General features: G+C 38.2%; 1 protein-coding gene across 3 annotated transcripts in view; it reads right to left on the bottom strand.

The window, feature by feature from the left end:
- Positions 1-11957: 11957 nt before the first annotated feature.
- The window catches only part of LOC103268656 (zinc finger protein 248), a 36839-nt gene continuing 29047 nt past the window's right edge, over positions 11958-19749 (bottom strand). For 2 of the 3 annotated variants that reach the window (XM_008066245.2, XM_008066244.1), the window contains one exon: positions 12325-14168. In XM_008066245.2, the coding sequence (XP_008064436.1) occupies positions 12682-14168 (1487 nt within the window). In that variant the 3' untranslated portion in view covers positions 12325-12681. Of the gene's footprint in view, positions 14169-19749 lie in introns of all 3 variants that reach the window. The other variant, XM_021716674.1, reaches the window with a different exon arrangement.

Genomic DNA, 19749 nt, shown 5'->3' with positions numbered 1-19749 from the left:
TATGCTTTTTTTCTATATACCGTATAGCTTGTTTTTGTCTCTTATTTGCTGCATTACAGTTTTTTTTAGTGTTTTTTTGGTCACAAAATGTTTTTATTTCTTGATCATTTCTTTTTGAATATTATTCAGCTATTTTCTTTGTTGTAACATTTAACAGACTAAATTCATAACACTTAAAGTTAAATCTATACTAGCTTAACTTCAATAACATATAAAAAAAACTCTCCTCTTATATAGCTATGTCCCCACTCCTTTTAAGTTATTGATGTCACAAAATTACTTCTTTATACACTGTGTGTCCAAAAACATAGACTAATAATTTTTCAGGCATTAGTCTCTTAAATTATGTTAAAAAAAAACCCAAAAAGTGGAATTACAAACCAAAGTTACAATACTTGTTTTTTTAATTATCTACATATTTATCTTTACCAGCGATCCTTATTTATTTTATAGCATTAAATTTCTGTTTAATATCCTTTCATTTCAATCTGAAGGACTCTTGCAGGGCATTTCTTTCAGGTCTAGTGATAACAAACTCCCTCAGTTTTTGTTTAGCTAGAAATGTCTTAATTTCACCCTCAGTTTTGAAAGACACTTTCACCAGATATAGGATTATTTCTTGGCAGTTTTTTATTTTCCTCAGCATTTTAAATATACAAAGAGGACCCAATAAAACCTGGAATTATCTTTTGGAGGGCTGGCCCCTTGTATTGCAGGCTTCTCCCATTAGGTAAGTGTTCTAGGAACCCCCAGCATCAGTATACTAGCTAGAGTTGTTGTGAAAGGCTGCATTCAGCTTCAGTGAATTTTTTTGTAGAGACTCTTTCAACGTATTTGTCCATTTCATGATGAGTGATTTATATGAACAACCTGCTTACACCATGCTGAGTGTTCAGCAGTTTTTGACCAAAAATATCATGATTCCCCTCATGCTGCCATTGCGAAGTCATAAGAAACTTTTTATATTTATTGCTCCACTAGAAAATAAGTTCTATTAGAGCAGAGTTTTGTCTTTTTCATTTACAAATAATTCCTAAGCAACTATAAAACTCATACCTATTGTTTGAATGAATATATTTAAAATGTCCTGGCTTATCTTAATTCTGACAACCCCCAAAAGTAGGTACTACTGCAACACAAATTTTATAAAGCTGAGGTTTTCATTGGTTAAATTCCTTGTCCAGAGTCACAAATGTGTTAGCTGGTGGTGGATGGCATCCAGGCCCCACTACTCAAAGTCTGTGCTCTTGAATGGTGTACTCTACTACAGACCACTCACACCCCTCAACCCCGCTCTAATCAGACTGCCTTAAACAACCCTCCTCAATCACATTCAAGGGTCTCACTCCCTAGCACAGATAGCTGCAGAGGGACAGAACATCTGGAATCAAGGCCTGCACTTTTTACTGCACCTATCTGACCACTTATACACAGAGCTTTCTCAAAAGAAAATAACAAAAGCAACCACAGCCCATTCATTGCTCAATCCCAATACTTATCCTTACTTTCCCTTATACCTTCCCTTTAACCCCGAAATGGCAAACCCTGGGGCACAGCTTAATCTCAAAGGGCTTTGCCTAAATCTAGAGCAGATTTGAAAATACATACATTAATGAACCCAACTGAGAGGCATTTGGAGTTTTGATCCCACCCACCATAAACTAATCTCATCTCCTTTTTTTTCTGACTGCCAGGTTCCACAGAACTCCCCTCTAACCAATTCCAGTCCCAAAGTGCACAAACTTCCCTTACCAGTTCTCTGCCCAGAACCAGGTCTCCAAAGGATAAAAGCTGGAGCATTGGGAATCAGCTCCCTCAGGAGGCTGCAGACAACATGGAACTGCACATGGGCAGAGCAAGGGGCTACACCTTACCTTCCCAGCATCATCAGAGGCCCAATTTGTCACAATTCTGAATTCAGTGTCCCATTAGCCTCTGTACACCATCCTTTAGGGATCATCCCAAAAGTTGTAATAAGTTGGTACTTCCCAAATTAATCATCTCCTTTACCTGGATACCTTGTTCTTTCACAGCCCCCAAGGACATGGTCTAGAAGTGGTCTTAAATAACAGCCTGTGTCTACAAAGATAGACAATCAATCTCACTTGTGAACATTTAAATAAAGCTGAAAAGAGACCAACAATTTAATAATGTCATATCCTTGACTATCAAGGTTTTACCCAGATAATATGTTAGCTTGGAAATATGTTAGCTTGGAAAAATTACATACATATTAAACAAAAATGGAAAAATTTTGGAAAACAGGCTGAATGTAAAGATACTATATTGACTCATCCACAGTTAACTTTAAGTGAAAACAATGACATTTTTACAGAGGGCATTATGCTTTCTGACAATCCCTTTACTGATTAATGTAGTGAGGATATTTAATGGTTAAAAATATATAGATATACACAATGCGTTATACATATATTTTTAGTTTGTGGTCTCACTCTGTTTGTTGCCCAAGTCAGAGTGCAGTGGCACAATCATGGTTAATTGCAGCCTTCAACTCCTGGGTTCAAATGATCCTCCTGGGACTACAGACATGTGCCACCACACTGGCTAATCTTTTTTTTTTTTTTTGTAGAGACAAATTCTCACTATGTTGCCCAGGCTAGTCTCAAACTGGCCTTAAGCAATCCTCCTGTCTTAGACTCCTAAAGTGCCGGGATTTCAGGTATGAGCCACTGTGCCCAAACTAAAATATTTTAATAAATATAATATCTGTTATATTCATGATGATAATATGCTCAAGATGTTTACAAGTCCTAAGAAAAATTTCTATAAATAGATGTGTAGAATCTATGTGAAGGAAACCAGAGAATTTTACTGAATGACAGTTTAAAGGATGTCACTAGTAACAAGTACTAATCATTTCTCTGAAGGAAAAAAAAAGCATATTACAGCACAACATCCCAAACAAATTCTCAGAAAAGTTTCGTACTTTCAGGTTTTTAAATCTGTTTCTAGAACAAATGTAAATTTTGTGTGAAATAATGAGAAGAGTCAAGCATTACGTGAAAATGCAAACTAAAGTTGAACAAAAGATTTTTTGAGTTGGAGTCTCACTCTGTCGCCCAGGCTGGAGTGCAGTGGCATACTCTTGGTCACCACAGCCTCAACATGCTGGACTCAGGCAATCCTTCCAATTCAGCCTTCCAAGTAGCTGGAAGTACAGGTGCGCACCACCATACCTGGCTAATTTTTTGTTTTATTGCAGAGATGAGGTCTTGTCAAGTTGCCCAGGCTGCTGTTGAACCCCTGAGCTCAAGCAATCCTTTCGCCTCTACCTCCCAAAGTGCTGGGATTACAAGATGAGCCACTGCACATGGCCCAGAGATGTATTTTTAATGGTTATTATAATCTGAATATTTTGAGTCTGAAAAAATGTAAAGGTCTAAGATTATGTAAAAATTTAGTATGCAATAATGGTGGCTGTGTTAAGAGCTTTCCAGAAAAACATTACCAGTAAGATGTGTGTGTGTGTGTGTGTGTGTATAACACTTTATTTTAAGAAATTGGCTCATATGATTATGAAGGCTGACAAACCCCAGGATTTGCAGGTTGAGCTGACAAGCTTGAGGCTGAGGAGGGCCGATGGTTTTGTTCTTGTCTGAAGGTTGTCAGACTCAACACCCAAGAAGAGCCATTGTTTCCATCTAGACCAAAGGCAGGAAAAAAAGTTGATGTCCCAGTTGGAAGGTCATCAGGCAGGAAGAATTTTCTTACTCAGGGGTGTTGACTTTTTTTTTTTTTTTAACTATTCAGGCATTCAAGTGATCAGATGAGGCCCACCTACCCTGATCAGCTTTACTCAGTCTACTGGTATAAATGTTAATCTCATTCAAAATTCACCACACAGAAACACTTGGAAAAACATTTGACCAAACATCCAGGCACTCCATAGTCCAGTCAAATTGACATAAAAATATTAACTGTCACAGTGACACTTCAAAGAAGAGAGAGAGAATGTGCCTGTTTAATAAATGATGTTGAGGTGAGTGGTTATCTCTAGATAGCAAGTGTAACTGTTTACCTTGCATATTATAATAAACATTTCACATGGATTCCTAATTGAAATATAAAATTTAAATCAAGAGCATTTCATAAAATTTAAATCAAGAGCATTTCATAATTTTAATGTTGAGAATGCATGATACCAGTTGCAGAGATGAAAAAGAATTACTTAAAAGTTTGAAGTTATGAAACTTTAAAACTTAAAAAGAAATTCTTCCATTGACAAATTTTAGAGTATATTTCAAAAAGTGAGAAAGACCACCATGTTGATATGGAATATATCATAAAGTAAAAAAGGCAATTATGTATAGCTCCCATTATTGCTGTAAAAATGTCAATTATATGCCTGAGCCCATGTGTTCAAGACCAGTCCAGACAACTTGGTGAGACCTCTTCTCTGTGATAAATACAAAATTAGCCAGGCATGGTAGCATGTACCTGTAGTTCCAGCTACTTGGAAGGTTGAGGCGGAAGGATTACCCGAGCCCAGCAGGTTGACACTGGGGTGGCTGTGAGCCTGCCACTGCACTCCAGCCTGGGCGACGGCATGAAATTCCAACTCAAAAAAAAAGTCAACTATATACTTAGATTCTTATTTGCAACAAAAAGCACATAAACCAAGAAAACATCTCAATAACCTTTCATGACTAGCTATTATGAAATGATGTGAATCTCAATGAAAATGAGGCTAATGATGTAAACCAACAATAAGAAACTGAAGAGCAATAATAAATATTTTCAAATTGTTCATTGTCTCTAAAAATTAAGAAATTAAAAGTTATAAAATATTTTATTATGTCATATTAAAAAGGTTGGACATTTTTAAAAAAAAGAATATCATCCAGTGTAGCAATGGGTTTGGAGAGCCCACATTTCCAAACTTAGAATGGAAGTGAAATTCATACATACTTTTGACAGTCAACTTCATGAGAAATGAAAATGAACTCACCTTTTAATCTAAAAAGTACACTTTGAGAAATACATTTTTAAAAGAAAACTTGAACAAGTATAGAAAAATGTAAACTCAAATGTGTTCCTCCAAGATATTGTTTGCAAGGGTACAAACATGGGAAACTGAGCATTGATAGGGTATAGGTAAAATGAATAGTGTTGATCCAAGATGAAACTCTAAGCAGTCACTAAAAATGATCAGGTAAGTGCAGAGAAACTAATGTGGAAAAAATGTTGATTACATATTATAAATGAAAAACATCGAACTAAAAAGAGCCAAACCAAACCAAAAAACTCCAGACAAAATGACCAAAACTCACCTACAGAACAGAGAGCAGTATTATTTTTTTCCACCGATTTTTCTCATCTAAATAAAATGGAAAAACATATTTTAAGAGAGTGTATGCCTATGACTTCTGTGGTATATTAAAGTCACATAGGCCAGGCATGGTGGCTTACATCTGTAATCCCAGTGTTTGGGATGCCAAGGTGGGAGAATCAACTGAGCCCAGGAGTTTGAGAACAGCCTGGGCAACATTGCATGACCATGTCTCTACAAAAATAAGTTTGGTGTGGTGGCATGTAGTCTCAGTTACTTGGAAGGCTGAGGAAGGAGGATCACTTGAGCTCATGAGGTTGAGGCTGCTGACAACACATACACACACATATATAAAAGTCACAATAGTGATTTTAATTTTAATTTTCTGAAATTACTATTTTCTCATCATTACCTACTAAACTAACTACATGTTGTTGCATGGTTAACGTTCTTCATAGCCTTCGTAGTATCTGACTGCTCATCTAAAGTTATTCAAGTTCAGATGCTTTTCATCACTACCACTAACATTACCAGTTTGAAAACTCTTGGATAATATTTTATAGGAATTTTTAAATGCTTTAAACTCTAATAATATAGACTACACAACTCACCAAATATCTGAAAAAACTTCATCCACAGGACATTAAATATGATTTATTTCTCCTTAGTAGCAATTACAAATATAGCTTGCGCCTGTGGGTTCGAGACCCGCCTGGGCAGGCGAGACCTCATCTCTATAATAAATCAAAAAATCAGCCGGGCGTGGTAGCACGCGCCTGTAGTTCCAGCTACATGGAAGGATGAGGCGGAAGGATCGCCGGAGCCCAGCAGGTCGAGGCTGCGGTGGCCGGGAGCGGCCACTGCACTCCAGTCTGGGCGACAGAGTGAGACTCCAACTCAAAAAACAAACAAAAAAAACAACAAAAAAAACAAATATAGCTTGCAAATCCTTAGCCATATCACACTAAACATGATTGAATTCCAGACAATGAAAAGTGACTTTCAAATGGCATTGTCTATGATTTGGCATGTAATATAGAACTTTCTTAATATTTTGACTGTATTTCTGATTCTTAAAACTCAAATGCCCACAAGACTCGAGTGTATTATAAATTCTCTACAGGCACATATATAATTGGTTACAATGCATGGAAAAAGGCCCAGACTGAACAGAAAACCAAGTTACTTTAGAGGGGTGAACCAATATGGGGTGGGCTGAAAAACATTCATCTATGAAATTCCAAAGAATATTTGTTCTCCCAGTATGAGCAGCTTTTTTGGACATCAGTACAGAAGCACCCCATCCTGGGAAGGCTAAGGAAGTCCCACTATGTTATGGGCAGCAGTCATGACTGTCAAGCTTCTCCAAGTTCCTGTTCTAAGGGATGTGTTCAAAGATCCACAAAAGCAGGACAAGCCTTCATTAGGGGTTTGAGTTCCAAAAATTCTGAGGCTGGGTGCAGTGACTCACACCTGTAATCCTAGCACTTTGGGAGGCAGAGGCGAGAGGATTGCCTGAGCCCAGGGATTTAAGACCAGTCTGATCAATAAAGCAAAACCTTGTCTCTACAATAAATCAAAATAATTAGCCAGGTGTTGCAGCACATGCCTGTGGTTCCAGCTACTTGGAAGGCTGAGGCAGAAGGATTACCTGAGCCCAGGAGGTTGAGGCTGCAGCGCGTGTGAGTGCCACCGTATTCCAACCTGGGTGACAGAGTAAGACTCCAACTCAAAAAAAAAAAAAAAAAAAAGAAAAGAAAAAGGAATTCTGAATTCCCCTCTTATTTTCTGAGGATTTGGGCTTCCTTTGGGGGATTGGTAAAGTGAGAATTTTTGTCTCTGTGTTACTGGAAGCAAGCTTAGGGGTAAGGCCCACTCTTGTACATGGGATAACTAACCTCATTTTGCAGATAAGAAAATCAGTGCTGGGTGTGGTGGTTTCATGCCTGTAATCTCAGCACTTTGGGAAGCTGAGGCAAGAGGATTGCCTGAGCCCACGAGTTTGAGATCAGTCTTGGCAATATAATAAGACTTAATGTCTACAATAAATAAAAAAATTAGCTGGGCGTGGTGGCATGCACCTATAGTCCCAGCTACTTGGAAGGCTGAGGCGGAAGGATCACATGAGACTAGGAAGTTGAGGCTGTGGTAGCCGTGATCATGACACTGCACTCCAGCCTGGGTCAGAGGGAGACTCCTATTCACGAAAAAAATAAAAATAAAAAAAATAAAAAAGATAAGGAAATCAATTCCAGAGAGGACTGACCATCTCAGAGGATGGACTCCAAACATGCAACTTAACATAATGTCTCCCTCATGAGATACATGCCTGCCACAGTGCTTGGTTCCAAAGGGAATTTACTTATGCCAATATAAACATGGGAAAGTTTAATATTAGGCATCACTTCTCACCTCCAAGTAGTGTCTGAGGAGAACTTGTTTCTACAAGAAGTGGTGTCTAAGAGAAGATGTCAGTTCTTCATTGTCTAGAAGACTGGGAGTACAAGATCTGAGAGAGGGCCAGGCTCGGAAAAGGGCAGTAGAGTTCCTAAGATGGAGGAGGGTGAAATTGTATAGCATACAGTCATTGAGTGACAGCAAATGAAGACTCAGTGGAAACACAGGACGTGAAATATGTAAGTCTTTCTCAGAAATAGAGAGATACAGGCAGCAAGCAGGAGTGGGTGAGGAGTTGAACCTTCCCAAAAGCTGTGGCATCACATTTCCCTGCCAATTACAGGCTGGGTGTGACATAACAGGGCCCACCAGACCAGGGGAGGGCAAGTTCAAGTCACAAAATAGGCCAATTCCAAGAATAGGTCCTTGGGAGTTGTTCAGAAAACAACTTCCAGGCATTAGGAGTGATTCGTCTTTCCAGAAAGCACAAACCTATGACCTGGCACTGGAGGATAACTCATTCACTGGTTGTGAAATTAGTCCAGAACAGGGGAAAAAGTATTTAATAGAATGTAGTATAATACAAAAGAAAATATCAAAGTATATTACAGATAATTAGGGTAATTGTCTCATGAAAAGGTGTGAAGTTGTTGGTTACAGATGCATGCGTTTTAGATACACACTCACCAGCTATCACATGGCTTCTCCCTCAATGGAGCATTCTCAGTAAGGTCTTTTTCTCTCCATCCCATCTAAAATCAAAGCATTGTTCTGACAACTTTCCTATTTTATTTTTCTTTATAGCACGTAACCACCTTCATCTCCTTTGCAAATGTATTGTATTTTTTTTACACTGAGAGCTTTCAACAGATCACAGTGCAGATGTATTTTGTCAATATGACTGCTGGTAGCATCAGGTACACAAACTAACTGGTCTATGGTGACCTACTGATAAAAATATTCTAGGATGGGTTCTCATTGGCTTTTTTTGTAACAAATAATCATTCCTGGATGAAAGGGACCAGGTCTGGAGTAAATGCTACTCCTGTGATCACAATGGCAGGTTCTATTACTAGAAGAATGTAGAAAAGTTATACTGAACAGACAAAAGCAATAGCTACAACACATTATATTTAAGTACACAATAACAATGTTAAATCAACATGAAAAAAGGTGAATTAATCAAACAATGCAGGGACAATTGGCTATTTATTTGGAAGAAATACAGAGTTGCTTACCTTATACTACATACAAGGAACACCAAAGAGAGATACTAATAATGCAACTTAACATAATGTCTCCTTCATGAGATATGTGCCTGCCACAGTGCTTGGTTCCAAAGGGAATTTACTTATGCCAATATAAAAGCACAATGAAGCAGAAACACTTAACTTTCAACTAGTAGAATAACTTTATTTCTAACACTGAACCTTCTACATCGGAATTTACAGAAATGAAAAACACTGTGCTGTTTATTCTCCATTTTCTCTTCTCATATACTCTCTCCACCTTTCTCTCTATCCACCAGAGGTCTCCTGCAGATGTGTCTGGTTGAGTGCTCCAAAGAGAGGTACAAGCAATTTGATGCCACCATTTTGGTAGTGACAATGCCTCCTACGATGACCCTCCTCCACAACAGCCGCTCTCACTGGACTCCGGTAACATGTCTCCATCCTTGCCCCGTGATGCCTCAGAATCACAATGGTTACCTGCTGATGCTAGTTTCTAGGTATTGCTATATCTGTTTCTGACTCATGCCATTGTAATAACTCTGCTATTAAAATCTTTTTAATTGGAGAATTCTGTTTTCCATTAGAAAGAACCACAGCTGATACAAACAGCCATTCCTCTATCAACTTGTCAAAAGAAGTAATTCTTCCCCCAAATCACTGTACAGAACATTAACACTTGGAAAAGCATCCCTCTGTGTTAGCTGGAATGCCTTCAGCTCTAAGTATCAGCCCTAAGAATAAATAAGAAATAGTTATTATCGCAGGTAATACAAAGTCCCAGGAGAGAACAGGTGCAGGGTTGAGCAGCTCAGTAACATCACCTCTGACCTGGTTTTTCCTACGTTATGCACTATTGTTATCTTCAGGCTATTGTCCTTCAATGATACAGACTATAGGCCAGTACCACAAACAGATGTGAAAAAGTCCAGAAGAGGGGCAATCTCTTTTCATGTCTCTCACATCTTCTTATGTCATTAGGATGATCTTTCCCAGAAGTATTGCAAAATACTTACCAAACATCTCATTGCTCACATGCTGACCCAACAAAATCATTACAATGAAATTTCCATGATTACCTTTGACTAATCTGAACTTACCCCCAAGTCATCTGGGGGAAGGATGAACAAAGATATAAGACAGCTCAGCAAGGAAAAAGTAGGGAATGGCCATTGGGAGAGCAGTGTCTTTTAGAACTGCTGGCCAATGTGTTCCAAGGAAGCATAGGAAACAACAGGAAAAGGAGGCAGAGATATTATATGACATTCTACAATAAGAAATACAAATACATAGTTCCTGGGTTACATAGAACTAGTGCTACATAGATCATGCCTAAACAGATACACAACGAAATGACAAGAGTAGTAAAAGGGCATTTCATTACTTACAATCACTTTTTATTTGTAGAGTGCAGTATTACTGTGTATAATCAATGTTAATCTTTGCATAAATTATGTAAATACCATCCTTATTGATGGCATTTATATTACTGATTGACCCAGAGGTTGCCGAAAAACCTCAGAAAAATACTGTTTGACTTCTTCATTGAAGTGGTAGTTCAGTAGTAACAACTATACCCATTCATATGAGCCAGGAAACAGCCAAAGAAAAGGTACGTGATATTGCTCTTTGTGAAATAATATTTCAGTTAAAACATATACTGGCTAAGCTATAAAAAAGATTCTAGTAGTATTTAGAATAGGGCAGATTCAGAGGTAGTTAAAAACCTCACAGAAACATCTTTTGGCTTCTTTACTAAAGAGGCAGTTCAGTAGTAATGGCCATAGCAATTCACATATGTCAGGAAAAAAAGGGGTGTGTCGTTTGCACTTTAAATCTGCCAAATGTATCTTCATATATGTATATACATGTATATACACAGTGGTGTCCTGGTAACTATTTGGACAATAGGTTCTCTGAGAAAACAAAAACCCTGATTTATAGTTTGCCAGTTTCCATGGTACTCTCACTAAGTCTAAGATACCAACAAGATAGCACTGAATGTGGAATTAGGAAGACATGTTCAGTACCACATCATCATAGTATTTTTTACCATACACATTCAGTAACCTAAGTAACATAAATAACAAAGATAATAGTAAAGTATAAGTAAAAATAATTAGGAAGTGATGAGTGTTGAGTATTTATTACCTTTGTTTTTAATATAATTTAATTGTATGTTTATATAATTTAAAATAATGACTGCTTTTAACAACTGGCTCACTGAAAAGAAAAAACAAACAAGTAACCCTATTATAAAGTGGGCAAAGGACATGAATAGACACTTTTCAAAAGAAGATATACAATACAAGTAGCCAGTACATGAAAAAATGCTGAACCTCATTAATCATAAGAAAAATACAAATCAAAACCACAATGAGATACTGCCTAACTCCAGTGAGGATAGCTATCAATAAATAAAAAAAACCCAACAGATGTTGGCACAGGTGAGGAGAAAAGGGGACCCTTCGACACTGTTGGTGGGACTGTAAGTTAGTTCAACCTCTACAGAAAGCAGCGTGATTCCTAAAAGAACTAAAAATTGACCTTCCATACGATCCAGCAATCCCTCTCCTGGGAATATACCTAGAGGAACATAAACCATTCTACAAAAAAGATACCTGTACACACATGTGTATAGCTGCACTATTTGCAATAGCAAAAACATGGAACCAACCCTACTGTCCATCGAAAATGGACTGGTTAAAGAAAATGTGGTACATATACATGACGGAGTATTACACAGTCATGAAGAACAAAATCATGGACTTCACAGCAAATTGGATGGAGTTGGAGACAATCATACTTAGTAATCTATCACAAAAGCAAAGAGCTGAATGCCACATGTTCTCACTCATAAATGAGACTTGAACATTAATCACATTAGCACGAAGGAGAGATTGGCAGTTGCTGGGTGAGGGGGGATGTAACAACACAAAACGTACCTGGTTCTATAAACCAGGGGAAGTGAGGACCAGTTGGAAGCCCAAACTTCACCTGCATGCAGCCTACTTGTGTAGCTAATCCTGACATGCACACTACATTTCTATAAAATGAAAAAAAAAGGCTGGCTCACAAAATTCCTGAAAATTTAACAATCAGCAGCACTTTTAAGTCAGTACAAGGTGATGCTAGCACATTGCTATATTTAAGTATGTGTGTACAAATATATTTACAGATACACACATATATACATATACACATACATATGTACATACAAGTATATAATTATACTAACCTATAAAGATACTGATGGTATTTGGTGTGGAAAATGTTGACATATACCATTATAGTTACTAAACTAAGGGTACATATTTTTTTCCTCACAACCATGTTGGGCTCAAATATACAAATAAAGCATACCCAAATTTGACATTAAGGTACTCACATAAGTTCTACAAACATCAGTGACTCTTCACATATATGTTTAATGTTGCTATCATTAAACTTTTTTAAGCTTCAGATTCTACTGTAAATATGGGTATAAATGAATATTCTCCACTATATCTACAATAAAATTTTGGTATCACATCTGGAATATGATAATAAACAATATAAATTCTAGGTAAGATTTCACCATATTACTTAGATGAATAGATTTTTCCTCAGTACATATTTTCTAATGAAGTTTTAATTTTTCTTGAAAGCTTCCACATATTTGAACAACATGTCATTTTCCAATCTGTGGCATTCTTTGGCATTCTCTGATCTCATTTTTGTAAACAGTACAATAAATTTGGCCAGTGTATGAAGGCTTATGAACATTCAGGATGTTGAAAGAGCTTTTACCCTTGTGTGAATTCTCTGATGTTTAGTGAGTACCGACCTCTGACTAAAGGTCTTCCCACATGCATTACACTCATAGGGTTTCTCCCCTGTGTGAGTTCTCTGATGCTTTGTAAGAGCTGATTTCTCACAAAAGGTTTTCCCACACTCATTACATTTATAGGGTTTCTCCCCTGTGTGAGTTCTTTGATGTACAATGAGGTTTGACTTAACACAGAAGGATTTTCCACATTCATTACATATAAAGGGCTTCTCCCCTGTGTGAGTTCTCTGATGGACAGTGAGAGCTGACCTGTGGCAAAAGGATTTCCCACATGTATTACATTCATAGGGTTTCTCTCCTGTGTGTGTTCTCTGATGTTCAGTGAGGTTTGACTTCACACAGAATGTTTTTCCACACTGCTTACATTCATAGGGTTTTTCTCCTGTATGTGTTCGCTGATGATTAGTAAGGTGTGGTTTCTGGCAAAAGGCTTTCCCACATTCACTACATTCATAAGGCTTCTCTCCTGTGTGTGTTCTCTGATGTTGAGTGAGGTTTGACTTCTCCCAGAAGGTTTTCCCACATTCACCACATTCAAAGGTTTTTTCTCCTGAGTGAGATCTCCGAAGTTGGGTGAAATGTGACTTCTTGCTGAAATTATTCCCATTTTCATTGTAATCATAGGATTTTCCCCCCATGATTCCTATTTGATGTTTAAAGAGAGTTGACTTTTCCCAAGTTTTGTCACCCACTTTAAATTCACGAGGAATCTTTCTTGTGTAAGCTCCTTGGTGGATAACGAAAGTTGAATTGTCACAGAAGATTTCTTCGTATTCATTATATTCATAAGGATTATCCCCTGTAAGAGCTCTTTGATGTCCAAATCTTAAATCCATACAGAAGGACTTCCCACAAATACTGCATTCATATGGCTCCATTTCCAAATGAGTTCTTTGAGATATATTGAGCTTTAAACTTTCAATAAAGGTTCTTCCACATTCATTATATTTGTAGAGTGTCTCTCCTAACTGAGATCTCTTATTTGTAAAAAAGGCTGCCTCCTCATGGAGGCCTTGTCCATTTTCATTACACTCAAAGGGTGGGTCAAAAATTGGCTGAGTGAGATCCTGGTGATGATTGAGGATACTCCTTTTTTCATCATATTTATAAGATTTCTCTCTCATAGTAATTTTCTCATGCCTAATATCAAGGAGCAACTCCTCACATACATTTAACTCATCTGGCTTCTTTCTGGAATAGTTATTTTTACTAATAACTAAGCCTGAAATATTTTTCAAACTCATTTCACATGAGTCACATATTTTATAGGGAAAATTTCTTGAAGAAACAGAGTCTGTGCCCAGGTTGAAGGTTTTCCTTTCTATATTTACTGTTTTGTTGTTGGTGAATACAAGTTCCCAAAAATGTCCACCCTGATTTTCCTGGCTGCTCTCTAACAGGTCATCAGGTTTCCATTTCTTTTCTAGAAATGAGAAAAATAACCACATCTTGTGAATCTTAATACATTTCTGATGGAATTGGACTTTTACACAAATGCCCTATATATTGTCAATTATTTTGCTTTAGGCTCAGTTTCCTGGTATGAACTGAATCTGAGTATACATTCTACCAGTGGAGAACACAAACATGCTTCAGTAGAAACAGGGAGAAGAAACTGGCAACGACATTTAACATTTTATTAATATAATCTTCAAAACTGGAAAGAAAAATTCACAGCACAGGAAATTAGAAGGGCTGATTAAGAAAATGAAAAACTGAAAGAAAATGGGGCGAATCAAACAGAGACAATGAACACTGAATAAAGTAACAGTGAAGATTGTAGACAATGCATTTCACAGGATGAATTACATTTGGTCCTAATATCCTCACACACAGATTACTGAGGCAGGGTTCCCACGAGAGGACATGCTTCTGTTCTATTCTACACATTAACAACAAATTAAAGTTTTGAAAACATCAACCTCCTCAGGTTCAAAGGGATAGTCCTATAGCCTAAAATCTAGTGCTTTCTATAATTTTATTGAGAGGGAATACTTGAAAAAATACTGTAAAGCATGCCAGAGAAGGCAAAATAAACTTAAGGCATAATAAATAGGAGATAGAGATTTTCTGAGAGTTGTTCATTCAAAGAGCAAGAAATTTATAGAGAATGAGCTCAATAAGGGAGGTGTGTTTTTTTTTTGAGTTGGAGTCTCACTCTGTCAGTCAAGCTGGAGTGCAGTGGCACGCTCCTGGCCACTGCAGCCTCGACCTGCTGGGGGCCGGTGATTCTTCTGCCTCAGCCTTCCAAGTAGCCAGAACTACAGGTGCAAGCTACCACACCTGGCTAATTTTTTTGATTTATTGTAGAGACGAGGTCTCACCAAGTTGCCTGGTTGGGTCTCGAATCCACAGGCTCAAGCAGTCCACTCACATAGGCCTCTAAAAGTGATGGGATTACAGGTTGAGCCACTGAGACTGGTCAGAAGGTGTTTTGTTTTGTTTTTAAAATGGAAATAGATTGTGTGAGAAACATAAGAATTAGGTATGGTAAAGGCAGAGCATGGTTTACACCCTCATCTTTTCATAGATTACTGTAATAGAAGCCTAATATGTACATCTGCTTCTGTGTTTAGGTTTTTTTTTTTTCTTTGTTTGTATGCTTGGAGACAGAGTCTCACTGTCATCCAGGCTGGAATGCAGTGGCATAATGATTGCTGACCTCAACCTCCCAGGCTCAAGCTATCCTCCAGCCTCAGCCTTCCAAGTGGCTGGGACTAAAGAGGTAAGCCACCACTTCTGACTAATTTTTAAATTTTTTGGAGAGATGGTGTCTTGCTACATTGCCCAGGCTGGTATCAAACTCCTAGCCTCAAGCAATCCTCCTGCTCTGGCCTCCCAAAGTGCTGGGTTTACAGGTATAAGCCACTATGCCTAGTCCTATGTTTACTTATTTAATTAATTATTTCACTCTGTTACCTAGGCTGGAGTGCCATGGCACTATCTGGCTTATTGTATCCTTGGCTTCCTGGACTCAAGTGATCCCTCTGCCTCAGTATCCCAAGTTGCTGGGACTATAGGTGTGTGCCACCATGCCTGGCTAATTTTTTTATTTTTTGTAGAGACCAGGTCTCACTATGTTGCCTAGACTGGTCTCAAATAAACGGGCTCAAGCAATTCTTCTGCTTTGGTCTCCCCAAGTGCTAGGATTACAGGTGTGAGACACTGTGCCTGGGCTATGTCTACGATTTTAAGCCCATTTTTCTATCTAGATTTTTCTTTTATATCTAGGTTTTATGCTTTAACATCTAGCCTCATCTGAAGCTTTTACTAACCAGTGAGTTCTGTAAGGGTTATTTCTCTATATGGTAATGAGACAGTCAGTAAACTTCATCATAAAAATTCTTGGCTAGACTTCATTGTTGCTACCTAATGGAATAATGCTGGTCACATGTTTAAAAAAATCTTCTGTCTCAGCACTTTGGGAGGCTGAGGTGGGAGGACTTCTTGAACCCAGGACTTCTGAGACCAGCCTGGACAACACAGCAAGACCCTGTTCTCTACAAAAATTCAAAAATTTAGCCAGGCATGGTAGCACACGCCTGTAATTTCAGCTACTCGGTAGGCTGAGGTGGAAGGATCACCTGAGCCCAGGAAGTTGACACTGCGGTGAGCTGTGACTATCCCACTGTACTCCAGCCTGTACAACAGAGTAAGATCTGACTAAAAAAAAAAAGAAAAAAAAAATCTATAAGAGCCCTGAGCTACTGTCCCAAAGACCTACAAATCAAAGTTACCATAAAAACAAAAGAAACAAACAAAACTTTACACCTATTGATTCACATTGAATGTTCAAGCCAACATCATTCATAATATCCCTGTGTAGCCATGGCTAGGGATTAGACTCTCACAAACTGCTTGTTCCCAACGACACACCTTTCACTCAGTTAGAAACACTCCATCCTTGGCTCTCCTAATATCTTGGACATCTTTCAATGAACTGTTACTTTCCTTAACTTAAAACAAAAAACAATAATAATAAAAGAACACAAGCAAAAATACCTACAACATCCCTACTATTTTAAGGCTCCACTTACTCCATACTTTAGAAGTTACTGTTCATATAATTCATTGTAACATAAAATAAGTTCCTTTTTCAATGTTACAGTCTCTGCTGTGACCAGAGTCCAGCAATGCTTCCTCTGCCTCCACTGAGGAGCCTGTACATTAATGATTCTTAAAAGCAGTGCACATATGAATTATTTCCAACCTGTACCTGATGAGTTGTAATACACAAGGACAAAATATTGGAGTACGCATTTAGGAAGAATACTACAGAATGCTTTCACAATGGATGAAAAAGAATTACTTCTTCTAAAGCTGGCTCCATAGATAATTAACAAAGTAATTACCAAATATCAAAATTAGGAAAAGTAAGAGAGGGCCTCCTCTTTGGGAGAACAAAATAGAGAAAGAAATCCTAAATAATCCTAAGTCATGTGATAAGGTCTGAGTTTTTGGCATACAGCCGCTCACGGATTAGTGTCATAAAATACGGGTTATAAGTTATAGCAAAAATTGAGCACCACTTCAAACAAGTGAAATAATAACAAGTCATTACTATGTACCATGCAATGTACACTTTGCACACATAGTATTAATTATCTTAGCAAAACAAAGTAACCAATAAAAATAGTTTTAGATAAATAAGAAAAACATTTATAAACAAAATTTAAGATACAGAATAGAATGGGGTTTGGTATAAATTCTGGAAAGTAGAAATAAAGAAATTTAGCACTACATGTAGAATAGAGTAACACTGTAAGAGTCAATGAAAGGGAATTTTAATTTATTAATAAGGAACAACTACAGATTACTTTGTCAGGCTAGTGTAAGATAAACTAAATGCTTTAGGTTAAAAAAAAATTAGAAATTAGATCAAGTTAGAAATGAGAGAACTCAGACATAGTTCTGCTTCTGAGTGATATCAGTGAAAACTGAGGATATAAAGGGATGCAGAAGATAGTTTTAAATGGAAAATATAACAGGACTATGAAGAAACTAGTAAGGGTGTTAACAGGTTTAGTGCAGTGACTCTGGACTAGCTGGATGACAGAAAGTATCTTATTTGACTCCTGGGAAATAGGTTCTCTAGCTTTTGTGTAGCTGATTATTCCTTCTCAATCTCCTCTAATAATGAATTTGATGCCTACTAAAAGTGTACAGTCTCAGGACTACTCTCACCTACATATAACTACACTCTAGAAAAGGGGCTGGCAAACTATGACTGCAAGGGAATGGCCCTTGAGCTAAGAAAGTTTTTCACACTTAAAAAAATGTATCTAGTTGCTTGATACAAATCATTGGGGTAATGCTTGACTTATCTCTTTCTCTCACACTACTTATCTGATCCAAGACAACAAATTCCTCTGGCTCCACATTCAAGATATTAGTATAACCCTACCACTTTTTACACCTCCAGTGCTTCCAACACACCCACTACCATACCCTATTCTCTTCTAAAGTACATAATAGTTTCCTAACTGGTATCCCTTCCCTGCTCAAGCCCACTCACCAAAGAACCTATAGTATATTCACTGCACAGAGGTCAGAGAGTTGCTTTTAAACTATAAATCATAAACTAGATAAATTAGTGTACCACTTTCTGAGACAGAGAAAATTAGAGAGCAGACATTTTAAGGGAGCTAATACGGATTTAATTTTGGAATAAGAAGTTGGAGATAACTGTTAAGATTCTAGTCTGTTTTGACAAGGAGGTTGGATAAATGTAAGTATGGAGTATATGGTTGAGGTCAGAACTAGAAGCATCTGTTTGAATGGCATGATAACTCAAGCTGGTCTACATTCACTCAAAACAAAGAGGGGGCTTCTCATATCACTCAAAATAAAGTTAATATATCCACCATGGTCTATGTTATTTTTTTTTTTTTTGAGTTGGAGTCTCACTCTGTCACCCAGACTGGAGTGCAGCGGCCACTCCCGGCCACCGCAGCCTTGACCTGCTGGGCTCTGGCGATCCTTCCGCCTTAGCCTTCCAAGTAGCTGGAACTACAGGCGCGCGCTACCACGCCCGGCTAATTTTTTTTGATTTATTGTAGAGATGAGGTCTCGCCAAGTTGCCCAGGCGGGTCTTGAACCTGCGGACTCAGGCAATCCACTCACCTCAACCTCCCAAAGTGCTGGGATTACAGGCTGAGTCACCGAGCCCGGCTGGCCTATGCTATTTCTTATGACATCATCTACCAGCCTCCCCTGTGCCTACTAGCTTCCAGCCACACTGGTTTCCCTGCCATTGTTCAAACATTCTAAGAATACACTTGTCTGAGAGGGTCAGCACCTTATGTTCCCTCTCCCTGGAATACGCTGAACCCATAGCTCACACTCTTGCATTATTTTTTTATTTTTTAGAGTTGGAATCTCACTCTGTCGCCCAGACTGGAGTGCAGTGGCCGCTCCCGGCCACTGCAGCCTCGACCTGCTGGGCTACGGCAATCCTTCCGCCTCAGCCTTCCAAGTAGCCAGAATTACAGGCATGCGTTACCATGCCCGGCTGATTTTTTGATTTATTGTAGAGATGAGGTCTCGCTGCCCAGGTGGGTCTCGAACCTGCCGGCTCAGGCAATCCACTCACCTCAGCCTCCTAAAGGTGCGGGATTACAGGCTGAGCCACCGAGCCCGGCTACACTCTTGCATTATTAAAGTCTCACCTCTAATGTGGGACCTAGTCAAAAAGGTTTTCTTTGATCTCCTTGCCATATAGAACATACTGCCATTAGCCATCCTTCTTTCCCCTGCATGGACTCTCCTCACAGTACTTACTTACCAGCACTCAACATAGTTTGTATGTACACACATAAATATATATATGTATGCATGTACTTTTTTCTGTCCCTCATTGTTACACATACTCTGTGATACTAGAGACATCATGCTGTTAATTAACTAAAACATAATTGAGTCATGGTGAGTGCTCACCATAGATATGTTAAATGAATATATGAAAGTATGGCATGAATACATGCCAGCTAACAAAAGGTATCCAA

Source organism: Carlito syrichta, unplaced genomic scaffold (assembly GCF_000164805.1).
Source record: "Carlito syrichta isolate Samal-C Ts95f unplaced genomic scaffold, Tarsius_syrichta-2.0.1 Scaffold308870, whole genome shotgun sequence".
NCBI classification, from domain to species: domain Eukaryota; kingdom Metazoa; phylum Chordata; class Mammalia; order Primates; family Tarsiidae; genus Carlito; species Carlito syrichta.
The sequence above is the reverse complement of the archived record's forward strand: the minus strand, read 5'-3'. Positions and strand labels throughout refer to the sequence as shown.